Source organism: Chaetomium globosum, genomic scaffold (assembly GCF_000143365.1).
Source record: "Chaetomium globosum CBS 148.51 scaffold_5 genomic scaffold, whole genome shotgun sequence".
NCBI lineage: Eukaryota > Fungi > Ascomycota > Sordariomycetes > Sordariales > Chaetomiaceae > Chaetomium > Chaetomium globosum.
Genome location: NT_165980.1, coordinates 257,095 through 269,516, shown reverse-complemented (window position 1 = coordinate 269,516; position 12,422 = coordinate 257,095). Strand labels below are relative to the sequence as shown.

General features: G+C 56.5%; 4 protein-coding genes across 4 annotated transcripts in view; 1 reads left to right on the top strand and 3 right to left on the bottom strand.

Moving 5' to 3' along the window:
* The window catches only part of CHGG_06907 (uncharacterized protein), a gene marked incomplete at both ends in the record, with an annotated part of 1,577 nt that extends 700 nt beyond the window's left edge, over nucleotides 1-877 (top strand). The window contains 3 exons of the mRNA XM_001224562.1: nucleotides 43-298; nucleotides 562-689; nucleotides 766-877. Coding sequence (XP_001224563.1) covers nucleotides 43-298; nucleotides 562-689; nucleotides 766-877 — 496 coding nt within the window. The remainder of the gene's footprint in view (nucleotides 1-42; nucleotides 299-561; nucleotides 690-765) is intronic.
* A 799-nt stretch (nucleotides 878-1,676) lies between these two features.
* Nucleotides 1,677-3,476, bottom strand: CHGG_06906 (uncharacterized protein; the record flags this gene model as incomplete). Its single annotated transcript, XM_001224561.1, has 1 exon — nucleotides 1,677-3,476. The coding sequence occupies one exon, from the start codon at nucleotides 3,474-3,476 to the stop codon at nucleotides 1,677-1,679; it is 1,800 nt and encodes a 599-aa protein (XP_001224562.1).
* A 3,971-nt stretch (nucleotides 3,477-7,447) lies between these two features.
* Nucleotides 7,448-7,782, bottom strand: CHGG_06905 (uncharacterized protein; the record flags this gene model as incomplete). The annotated part of the gene is made up of 3 exons (XM_001224560.1): nucleotides 7,448-7,490; nucleotides 7,551-7,668; nucleotides 7,755-7,782. The coding sequence occupies 3 exons, from the start codon at nucleotides 7,780-7,782 to the stop codon at nucleotides 7,448-7,450; spliced, it is 189 nt and encodes a 62-aa protein (XP_001224561.1).
* A 3,361-nt stretch (nucleotides 7,783-11,143) lies between these two features.
* CHGG_06904 (uncharacterized protein) lies at nucleotides 11,144-12,052 on the bottom strand (the record flags this gene model as incomplete). The annotated part of the gene is made up of 1 exon (XM_001224559.1): nucleotides 11,144-12,052. One exon carries the CDS (start codon nucleotides 12,050-12,052, stop codon nucleotides 11,144-11,146), a length of 909 nt encoding a protein of 302 aa, XP_001224560.1.
* Between the last annotated feature and the right edge of the window lie 370 nt (nucleotides 12,053-12,422).

Sequence of the window (12,422 nt, the reverse complement as noted above, 5' to 3'; positions counted from 1 at the left end):
CGGCCCACCCCCTTCACTCACCCACCTCGACCTGCGCTACAGCGCGCTGGACCTCCCCTCCCTCCGCGACATCCTAACCAGCTGTCCGCGCCTGAAAACGCTGCAATACGCCTGGGGAGGGTACAACGTCGGGGAGGGCGGGTTCGGGCTGGTGGAGGCGGGGGAGGTGGTGGCGGGGTACGGGCCGGCGAGTCTGGGGCTGTTTCGGGTGTCGGTGGCGGACGAGGATGTGATGTGGCCGGAGGAGTGGCGGGAGGAGGACGTGGAGGAGGTGAGGGGGCGGTTGGCGGGGAGGGGGGTGTGTTTTCAGTTTTCGTGGTGGAATATGGATGGGGTGGTGTGGCAGGGGGGTGTGAATGGGTGATTGATTAGGTACCTACTACCTACCGAGGGGGGTGATGATGGGAATTTGGGTGGGGGTTGTAGCGGAAGGTGGTACGGAAGTAGTGTATTCTTGCAGTCAGTCTTGTGCGGTGATCATCAAGGACAGGCAGGATATCATACCGCTTTAGAACAGAGTTGACACCCCAAGTGACAACATAAACAAAACAACGATAATAGGCCCAACTTAGCCAACTCAGTCTGGTTCGCCAACACTCGCGCACCCAAGGTGTGCTTCAACTTAACGTTATGCCAAGTCAGACGTCAGGATTGGTACAAAGTCAAGACGAAGCTCGCTCATGGAACGGGTAGGCCACATTGTCACATGTCACGGATCAGTAGACACCATCACACATCAACAACGTACAAGTGCTATCAAACCAGGCAATACTGCACAATGAATGGAAGACTAAGGAGGGTAGCTAGCTACAAGCCGTTGTCCGGCATTTCGAGCCCGCCCCTCTCCCATACCGCAAACCAGGCGCCCATCGGATGAGGGGAGTCAAAACCCGTCTCCAACGCAAACCTTGTTGCCGTCCCCTCAAAGACCCCCCATACTGGCACGCCAAGGAACCACGCCATCAACACCCAGGTCTGTCCCCCGGCGGACGTGCAACGATAACCTCGGACCGTGCGTGCATGCGTGCATTGATTGCTCTCCTCCAAAAGAAACCTCCGATATCCCAGCTAACCCATCCATCCGCTCATATGGCCGATATCCCCATGCTCCAAACCGCCACGGTCGGTTCGGCTACGGGCTGCCTGTTCCCGAGCCATGAAAAAAAAAAGCACCGCCGAGAGAACGTGGCAAGGTTTGGTTGCTGTTGAGTGCCGGTCAAGGACTGTAAGAATGGAATCGAAGGAGCTGGCCGGGCCCGAGCAAGATCGGACCTGCACAATGCCAGCGCAGTGGAAGAGAGAAAAGTCGGCAGGGTTTCGATGCCGTCGAGAATCGAAGTCGAAAAGACCAAGGCACTGCTCCCCAAAAATGCAACCAAGAATAACACCGTCCTACCGCAAAGGAGAAAAGAAGCAGGGTGCCTTAAACGTAAACCGATTGTCGAACGTCACAGATCCCGGTCGTCTCGAGAAGGGGAGTAGCAAGAAAAAAGACTTCGTAAGGCCGTGTCCGTGCCGAAGGAATAGCCCCGAACCTGGGAAGCGCTGCAACCCAACTTCGAGATAAGGCTAAGGGCGGACGAGAAGGAAACAAAAATATAAGAAACATGGGCATAATCGTGAATTAGCGTAAGGTCCGGCTGTCCGGCTCACCATCCCCCAAACCCCATTGTTGACTAGACAGCGAGCTTCCGCTTCTCGGTGCTGCCCAGGACAAGCCGGGCCTTGCGCTGGACCTCGCCGCCGACCTTGACGGTCCGGTTGCTGTTCTTAAGCAGGCTGGCGAAGCTGCCCGGCGCATTCTCAGAATCGGAGGGGACGCTGTCCACGCTGGACCGATGCGTCTTCTGCCGCGAGCTCGGCCGGTCGGAGCCGATGGCACCCCAGCTGCCAGTGCTAGTTCTCGAGCTGGGTAGGCTGCACTCGTCCCGGTCGATCAGACTGCCCGACCCGCTACGGCCGGAGTCGCTGTCGTTGTCCGTCATGGGCGTCTCGATGAGCTCCTCGGTGCTCTCAGAAATGGGGCTGATGCTGCCAGAGCTCCGCGCTTCCTTGCGACGTTCAAGTCCAGCCCTCACGAGGTTGTGGATGGCCGACCGCCGGGTACGCGTGACAAAGTTCTTGCTACCTTCGTGCTTGGAGGTCGGCTTGGACTTGAGCTCGTCCATCGACGGGGGGTTCCGTGGCTGCCGGACGGGGTGCTCGCCAGCCCGACCTTGGCCGGGCCCGTAGCCAGCGGTCAAAGGTGTGAGCGGGAACGAAGCTGTCTTGGGCCCCGCCGACTTGAGGGGGTCCTCGTTGGTCGCGATCGACAGGTGAGCCTTGTTGGAAACCGAGGGGGCCTTCTTATGACCCCGACGGAAGGCGTTGGCGCTCGGGGGCGGCAGAGGGGCGTGGGTCTCAGCCGGGGAGTCATAGCGGCGCGGCGGTGACGGAATCCGGAAGCCCGATGCATTGGGGGCCGACGGCGGCGGGGAAACCTGGAGGCGCGGGGTGCCAACGGCGGGCTGCTGCATATTGGCGTATGCGTTCGCCAGCTGAGCCTGGTTCGCAAGTTGGGCATTGAGCTGCGCGTGGAGCTGGGCATTCAGCTGGTTCTGGTGGGCCTGAGCTTGGTTCTGGTCCAGATACAGAGAGGGGGCCCCGGTAACAGGATCATAGACGGTGTAGACACCGGCCTGCGGCGTGGCAGGCGCCATCATGGCTTGAACGTTCTGCAGCTGCTGCTGGTACACGTTCTGGTAGCCCTGCTGCATCATCTGGGGTTGACCGTTGATGCTCAGTCCCTGGAATTGCTGGGCAGCCGCCTGCAGAGCCTTGAGCTGCTGCTGGAGACGCTGCTGCTGATCGGACAAGTACGCGTTGGTGTACAGGAGCTGGGCATGGAGGGTAGGGTCAATGTGCTCGCGCGTGTCATCCAATTGTAGCTGCGGGGGAGCCAACACCTGCTCGGCGGTGTACTGCTGATTGAACGCAGCCATCTGCTGGTTATACGCCTGCTGAGCCTGCTGCTGGGCCTGCTGCTGAGCTTGTTGATGGGCTTGCTGCTGAGCCTGCTGCTGGGCCTGCTGTTGAGCGTGCTGCTGGGCTTGTTGGGATTGCTGGGTTTGCTGTTGGCTCGCGAATCGAGGCATCGATGTCTTGGGCCCATACAGACTGGCCGAGTCAAACATTCCGGCGGCCATCGAGTTGCGGTTCCGGCCCTGGGGCATGGCAGTCGTCGGCGAAGGAAGGTTCGGGAAGCTGGCGGCGGTGGCCGACTTGGGCGCAGTGCGAAGACCGGCTAGCAGGTGAGACCGGCTAGTACGCGGTGTTGGCACACCGTCGCCGCGCTCGGCGGGTGATTTGAGGGTGTCAAAGGAAAGCGGCTTGATATTCTGGCCTCCACGCCGGGATGCCAGACCAGAGCCCATGGTCAGGCCGTGGGCCTGGTTGAGATGCGCGTGAGACATCTGAGCGAGACTTCCAGCGTCCATTGCGACGTGATCAAGGCTCAGACGTGACGCGAAAAAAGGTTGTTGGCACAGACGAAGTCGAGGATCGTCGGAAGACGCGAATTCGTTGTTGTGAATATTAGAAAGTATTGATGCAAATGGCCGCGGCAAAGAAGACGTGATCGAACGCTCAACTTGTGGCAACTGAGTCTATTTGGTCTCTCGCAGAGGCCCCGAAGAAACGATGATGAGAGAATGCCTTGTCTCGGACAATCAAATCGAATAATGGGTGTTGGTGAAAAAAACCGATCACCTGAAAATGCGAGGATGGTATTAACGATGTTGCCGAGAGGCTGTGGGTGCTGAATGAGCGTCAAAGTGGGCAAAACGATTGCGGAAGGAAAGAGCAGGCCAGTGTTGCTTGTCGGCGCCTTGTCTTCGATGACCGAGGCAGGCCTTTGTTAAAAGACGCGACTTCCTGGCGATGCTTCGGCTGTGGCGAGAATGCAGACGGGGGTCGAGAATCAAACAGGAAGCGGAGCCGAGTGTGGTGCTTTGTGCTGCAAATGTCGAATCGAACCGTCAAAGAAACAGCTGGGGTGGACCGGGCAATCCCCTCGCGACCGTGAAAGGCACAAATGCCTGGAATTTGTGGTCTGTTTGTGCGAGCTCCGTAACAGTGTGTATTGGTTCTTTCTCGGTCGAATGACAAAATGGGTTCGAGTTGTTTGACTCGTTCGTCGTCTGAAAATTAACCTTTGCCGCGTGTCGAATAGAGACGAAAAGCGATCGGCCCGGAGCTTGTGGCAATGGCAACGAAATGGATGATATGTGCGCAAATAGAATACAAGGATTAAAATGATTTTGTGGTGAGCCTTTCCAGATGCCTCCTTTTTTAATCTTTTTTTTTGTATCGCGATTTGTGCAGTGGGTCGAGTGAATGCGGCGATGATTGGGAAATTTTGGTTGTCAAGCCAAAGAATTATGACGAGCAACGACGGCGACGACGCAGGGACGCACCACGAAGGGAGGAAGAGGGAAAGCACGAAAAGGAAGGGTGGTGTGCTGGTGATGCGAAGAGGAGAGGAGGGAGCAGGAGGAGGAGGAGGAAGGGCTTCGTCGGAAACGAGAGATGAAGGCTGGAATCGATGGAGACTGGGCGAGAGCAGGTGGGGCAAAGGAGCGACCTCGCAACGTGAGTGGTCGGCGAGCTGGGGTCCCGCGGCAGGGGAACCTGTCGCAGGCAAGGGCCGAGCGGATAGCGGGCCACCGTGATTGAATGGAGCACTGCTGGGCCTGCACGCCTGCAGACGGAGAGGGCGAGATGGCGTGTGCGCCATGGCTGCCACGCTGGGGCAAGAGGAGCGATGGGCGAGCGTCCAATCAGAGGGCCAGAATGCATCGCGAATTGGACAATGACATAAGCGGGGTCGCCTCGAGGTTTGCCAAGGTACCGTCTCTGAAAACAGTCACCAGCTTTTAGCTAACAGTTTGTCATAAGAGTACCAATATGGGCTTGTTAGTAACGGCACCCGTGGTGTTATTTCTCCCTGTGTCTCGGGTTACGAAACGAAGGCCAGCGCAACCCGCCGCTAACCCGGATGGAGCAAGGTGCTTTGCTCGCCTGCCCCGAAACAGTCCAATGGGGACTCGCCGTCGCCAGCAAGAAAGCTGGAAGCCCATGCGCTCCAGCAATTCGGGGCAAATCTGGCGGCAGCTTCCTGGTTTTCTTCCGTTACGTGATCGGGAAGAGTCGAGATCGCCGAGCGCCCACTTTCCATCGTCTTTGATCAATTCTGGACTCACCCATCTATTTTCCCATTTTCTCACGAGCCACGCCTTTTTTTTTATTTTTACCTAACCATCCTTTATCTGTGGGAGGCTGATCTGTATCAGAATCGGCCGCTGTCATTCCGACGCCTTTGTTGGCCCGTAAGGCCGGCTTCGAGCTCCATTCTTCTTCACCCCTGTTCGTCCGATGGCATGTCGGGAAGCGCCTCGCTCCCTGTGCCCTGCCAGCGCTTTATCCGAACATTCTGCACAGCACAAGTATGCTCCATTGCTCCATCTTCCTTGCCGCGCTTCCCGTTTCGGCCAGGAACACCACGTGAGGAGCTTAATGTCTTGCCACTATTGCACCAGCATTGATGGTTGGAAATCTTCCAGATTGCGATCCATGCGCGCGGAAGGGGGCTTCCTGGAACTCGTGGCAGGGACGACTCCACAGAAGATTTGCAATCGGGGTCGGGATGGCTTCCTGTTCCTGGCCTCCTGGTCGCCCGGGCAGCCCTGGCGACATGGGCATGGGTCCTGGGCCAAACGGCGAGATGGCCGTCTTGGCAGCAACGAAACTCCGATTCCAGAAGACCTGATCGGGCGACCTTACAAACTGGGGAGATTCTTGAAACGCCAACGAAAGGCCATTGTCAAAAGGCAATCGCGGCAGGCCCCAAAGCAGCCAGCTCTCGAGAAGAACTGAAAGGGTGCCACAGACGGCCACAGAAGGGGGTCACAGATCTGGACCTGGCTGCAACCCCCTGAGCGTCGCACAGGGTTGCAGTGTGGCTGCATCCTCGCTCGTTTGATCGATTGGCCATCTTGCTCCCACCATCTCAAAGACATTGGGCTGTTGTTCTGTGAGCCATCTCACGCGACCCGGAAAGACAGTCGGACAGGCAATCAAGTTGGGCCAACACTTCTCCCAAGGCACCCCAGTCTTAAGAATCGCGGCCAGTGCTCTCGGCTTGCTCTCCCCTCTCCGCGCCGCAAGAGACAGCCGATGGCAACCCCGCAGCTGGCCTGCGATCTCCCCAGGCAGCGCCTCGATGAAACACCACCTGCAGACCCTGCATGTCCGCGCGCATGAATCACTTTCCCAGCCCCAGCCCCGCTGCAACCGTCTTGGTGATGGCGCGCCGGCAAGCCAAGCTGCACGCAAGAGCGCTTAACCGCTCAACCCCAGCGCCGATCTTCAACTGTTGGTTCCTTCCTCAAGACCTTCTGCGCAATCTTACCGACAGGATGGGAATGTCGCCGTTGCACTGGTCATGTCGTGGCATGACACCGCGATTCCGCACTTCAAGGGACAACAAGCACCCACAAACGGTCAACGTGTGAGATAACTAACGCGCTAATGTCTTGGGTTCATGGAGTCTGACCCAGTTTCATACCATAGGCAGCTGGTTACGGCTGCTGCGCCGCGCTTTTCAGCTGTGGGGGACTGTCTTGTTTCGGCAATCACCGCGCTGGGGCAGATGTTCGGACGATCGAGTCGTTGGAGCCAACATCCATGTGGCAGAGCAAGCCCGTTCAGGAATACTCTGCAGCTCTTGATTATGACAGCATCTCATTTCATGCCAGGGCCCTAGCGGCATTGTAGTGTCTGTTACAATCACCAAAGTTACAGGGCAGTTGTTAGAGACAGAGACTCGCACGTCAATGCCAACAATTCTGGGGTCCCCAAACGCCTCGCCTTGTTGAGCTGTTGACCTGGCGCCAACAGCTCCGAGTATGGTGCAGCACCCACACAGTGCCCGCGAAGAAATCGGACACGCCCAGGCGTTCATGCTGCACGACTCCGTTTTGCCACCAGAGTTCATGTTTGGATGGTTTGAGGCCTCGCTACATCTGTCTAGGTAGGTTTACATGAATACTCGAGGGCATATTGCACTGAAACAATTTGGGAAGACACTGCCTGCACCATTGAATGCCGCGTGTTTGCCTGGGGTTTGTCTGTAAGATTTTGAAAGTAGAGCTCCGTCGACAGGAACTAGGTTTGCGAATCCAAGGGGCTCACACAAGCTTGAGTCATGAACGTGGCTGTGAAACCCCATTCAACCGAACGGATGGAAAGAAAGAAATGTTTCTAGAATCACTCGGAGATGAAATTAAGGGCTAATCATCATGCGGTTCAAAAGAATTATTTCTATTCAAGGTTTATGCTAGCACGACGCCGACTTGAGTTGAACCCCTTTTCGCTGGGCCCACCGTTGCGAAGACTGTTCCATGGCTCTTCAACCGAGAGCAAGGAAACCGTAGCAAGGAATCCCAGCGCCACTGTGTATAGTAAAAGCGGTGATTATCCAGTCAACACACACAACTCCACTATGCGCTCACCGGTTTGTAGTGGTATCCACGCCCACAGAGAGTTGAAGCTTCTCTAGCATTGTGCCGTGACGCAATCGAATGCCGCTATTGGCCTTGTGCCGTCGAAAGTGGTTATCATGAACAACCCCTATAGAGAGTGTTAGTTAGTGCCTAGAAGCTTCCAGACGTGACCAAACTCGTAAGATGGCCTAAACATATCCTCCTCCTTCTTACACACTGAATTGGTGTCGCCAATGATCATTTTCATCCATTCAGGTTACAGACCTAAAGCCAACTTAGGGAAACAAGGACGGGAAAATCGTGCGCGTATTTTCGAGCCTTCCTACCTTTTTATACCGTGTCCTGGGCATATAAGGTTTTGGATCAAGCTTTAACCGATTTGACAACCTTAAGATGGACTTCTTCCCAGCGAATAGGTTTCGGGCAACTTAACTTAAGGTTGCCAACAGTAGAGAAAGTCATCGGCAAACGTAACTCCGCACACTTCTCTTCTAGCCCAATGGAGAGAAATTGTCAGCGTGTCGGGTTTGATGTACCCCTGCGTTTCCAGTGATGACAGGCTCTCTCTCTAACGCCACGTCGCCGAGGTCTCCTTCCATCCTGGCCCTACCCCAAGCTTCCATTCAACGTTCAAAAGCGATAGGCCCTGGAATAGTAGAAAAAGTAGGTGACTACTGAGGTTCAACGGGCATTGCGGCCCCCGGAAGCGTTTGTACACTTGGATTTGACACCTCCAAGCAGGTCTCCTTATATGATCAGCGGATAAGGGACCGGGAGCCACCAATTTCGGAGTTGATGTCAGCAATCCGCCTCATCTCATCTCCGCCCGATCCTGCCGGACCGCCGCTTCACGCATGTCATCGATAATCCGGGGTAAATGGAACCAACTCTCACGGGTACTTTTGAGGAGGAACGGACTTGAGCGACTTTCCGTCGGCGCGTAGTGTAGGTACCACGCGGCCGCGTCGTGGACTTAGATGTTTCTCTGTCAGCTCACGGATGAAGCGGAGGCACGTTGAAATTCCCCTTTCATTGAGTTGATCCCTGATCTGGCAGTGACTCCCCTCTCAGCGGCAGCAGCAACGCCAGCTGAGTAATAGATCGAACCCAGGCCCAGAAAGAGTATTCTTGCCATGTTGCTCACACCGACGTCCCTCGGAGCTAACCCCCAAGAGTGATTGCCCCCCAGCGGCTCGCCCCTGTCAACACTGCTTCTCCCAACCAGCCCCATCCATGCCAAACGATTAGTGTACATACAACCAACACGCATCAAAGGCAGCAGCAACCGATCACAGCACCCGCACCCCATAATGGCCGCATGAGCACCATCCCCGTCTCCTCACCAACTCAGGGGGGAAAAACACACAACGCGGCATCCTCACAAAAGGGACTATCTGGTATTATAGTGAGGGTAAATCACCAGGAAGCAAAACCCCGCGCCGCGCGCCCAGGAAGGGGGAAATTTGGGCCTCCCGTTTTTTTCGTTTTTTCCCCCCCCCCCCCCCCCCCCCCCCCCGCGGAGATTTTACCCAGGGTTCCGCCCGGCACGGTTCGGGGGGTTTGCTCAGGTCACGGTTTTTTTCTGGGGCAGCGGCAGCGGCATTCGGCTGTCTTTTTCGGCTGGGGCCGGAGAGTCGCAATGATCGCCGTCAGCCTTGCCTTCCCCCCCTTCCCCCCACCCCCGGGGGATAGGGCTGTGCCGCGCTGGGGCGTATGCATTGGAGAAATTGTTGGCGGACGCGGGAGGCGATATCGATGCCGCGGTGGGGGGACAGGTGATACAGGTGCTCGGCTTCGAGTCCGATATCGTTCGGGGATTTAGGCTCGTGAGAATTGTGACCCTGACGGGGCAGGGAGGTTCGATTTGTTGGAGGGGGGGGGGGTTAGCAGTGATATCTGGCAGCTGAAGAGCCCCCATTTATCCACTAGATTGCTGTACGCACCTGGGTCAGTGGAGGCTGCCTTCGCCGCTACCGTGCAGCAGCGAGGAAAAACGACGAGGTGCCATCTACACAGAAATGGTTGGCTTACAAGTGTGCGGTCTGAGTGGTGTTGAGCACGTGTAACCCACCTAAACTGCGGTGAAGTCTGTATCAATTTGTGCCTGGGTATGGTCGGTTTTATCAAGGCTATGGGCAGTCAAGTATATGGTGATTACTAGGCAGGTTCCAGTCCGTTTGGCTGCTTTGGCATCATGTGAAACCTCGCCGCAGTTGCCTGTCACGGATGTGCCAACGGGCGGAACCACAGGCCAATCGCTAAACAAACCAATCAGGGAACCCACATGAGAGGCTCAGTGAGCTCAGTTGGAGGGTACAACTGAGCACACTGAGCACACAGGACTTAGATAGGTATATAGTCACTCGTTCTGGAGAGCTCTGGGAGTTCTCAAGTTAGCAATCACAACTACAGTTCGCTACAAGCTCGAGAGCCTCCTGTTGAGACAAGCCTTTGTTGTGCACCCTTTGGCTGCACCGAACCTAAGCACCCTTGAGAGACTACCTTCGACCGAAGCTGAACCCTAACAGGACAGGGTCCGGAAGTAGGTTCGTCACATTGCCCCCGCGTGTTACTTACCCATGGTGTGATAGACTTGAGCCAAATTTGCATTGGCGTGGCGGTAGTTCATAGGTGGTTTATAAGTGAACGTTTGTGATGAAAGCCATGATTTTGTAAAACTGTGTCTAACTGTACAGTATCCGTATGTACATGAAGTATTTGAGGGTGCGCCACCAATGCATACCAATGTAAATCGAATAGACAGGATTAGGTATAGAAGTTTGAAAACAGAAGCGTCTTGTGGATGGCATGATAGAGTATTGAAATAGAAAAAAAAAGGAAGTCATGATAATCGTAACCAAAACTAAAAACCACCGCCGCAAACCCTCTCTCTCCAGGCTGTCTTCTCGGCCATTGGACTCACCGGGCACTTACCCAAAGAGAGCCTCGAATCCCAGCTCGCGCGCCCGTCGGTAGTATGCCCAGCAACGGACCTCCCAGTCGGCAGTACCGTGGACGGCCGCCCCAACATTGCAATGCAATAACCGGGTGCAACCACCTGTGGCCCACCACAAGAACCAACAGGTCTCTTAAACGGCCAAACGGACATTGGAAGAGAGCCACAACCCCACTTGACCGATGCGAGTAGGGTCGGTAGGGCCCTGCCTATCGGAGATGCAGAATGGCACTGGATCATGCAGTAGCCGACGCGAGGATGCGAGCAGAACGAACTGCGGCGTGCATGAGACCCACCGCCTGCAACTCAAATCCGACCTCGTCCCGCCGGCCGGTCGACTGAATTATAAGCGAAGGTTTTCCGTTGTTGCGCCAATTCGAGTACCGGTGTGATCTCGCACCATGAGAAAACCATCATATTCAACAGCGGCTGCTCAATACCGAGAGGCTTCCATTTCCACCGGTGGATTCTCCCAAACGGGGCAGCAATGTCGCTGCACGTTACCGCCGCCGATCCTCAAGTGGCACTGTATCCCCATAGAAACCGCCTTGTTCACCGTCCCTCCCCGCAGCCGCAACACAGGCCAGGCATACCCCCCCGCCGTATACCCTGGTATGTCGTTTCCACCCGTGGCCGGCGTCATCCATCACCGATATGATTTCACCTTGCAAATCAATCTCTTGTTGGGATAGGAAAACGCCCGGCCCGCCGGGTCCGCCCACAAACTCGTATGCCGGTGGTGCCGACGGTGGCAGCTCGTATTGGCCCGGCGGCGGTGGTGGGAGGAGGGGCGATGTTGGCGGGTAGCTCGATGGGGAGAATGTGTTCGCTGTGCTTCCCGGAGGTCATCGTCTCCGCGGAAGAGGACCAGACGCCTTTGGCGGCTGGTATCGTGTATGTCGATGGGAACGTTCCTGATGTAGGATCTCCGACGGGGAAAGGTGGTTGCGGTGGGAGGACTCGAGCCGAGCACGTCTGCTGAGCTGGAGGAGGCTCCATACTCTGGGTTCGGTTGATGGATAAAGCTCGTGTCGAGCGCTGGGGGCACCGAGACGGCATAGCTCGGGCGGCGGTCCTCGAAGGGGAAGAAGGCGCCGTCGTGGAGCGTCGGGGGGGTCAAGGGGGGCGGCAGGGGAGGGCGTGAGAAGGAAAAGTGCCTGGGGACGGCGGAGTCCGCGCTTGGCAGGGGACGAAACTGCTCGTCACCAAACTGCAGGCCCAGCGTTCCGTCGCCTCCGCCTTCGGCTATCTCCGTGCCCTCCAAACCATAGCCAACGTGACCGCTGCTCCCGGCCATGGGCGCCATTGCCTTTCCTTTCGATGCTTGACCCCCAATCCCATCTGAGCTGCCACTGTGACGTTTTGTGGAAGACCCTCTTGAAGATGTGCGCGGCGAGCGGCTGCGTCTTGTCCATGCCGTAACCGTCACCGAGCTCGGACCCGTTGTTGAGGGGCCGTGAGGCGGTTTGGGGCTGCTGGTGCTGACACCACGTGATGCTTCCGGTGTTGGCCATGGGTAATGATCCTCCCCTAGCCCATCCTCACTGCCGTCCATCGTGGGCAGCTTGCGGAGACTTCCGAGCTGACTGGGCACAACTCTCAAAGGAACGAACCCCCGCACCAGGTCCGTTCGTGAATCTTGCGCACCCCCTCTAGGCCCGGAAATGGCAGCAAACCGCTCTCGATCTATTACCCCGAGAGATATATAAGTGAAAAGTTGCTTGAGTTGTGCTTGACGTCGAATGGTTGGAGCCCTGAGGCACGGATATGAAGTGGACGTGTGCGGCGAACAAAAATACGGGCGGGCAGCAAAGATAGCAAGGAAAGCGACAGCCAGATATATATGCGTGCTCACTGCCCTGGGGTAGTAGTAGCTCGGAGCTAGGTACCTACCAGTGCTGACATCGAGAGGGTGCTTGATGGTT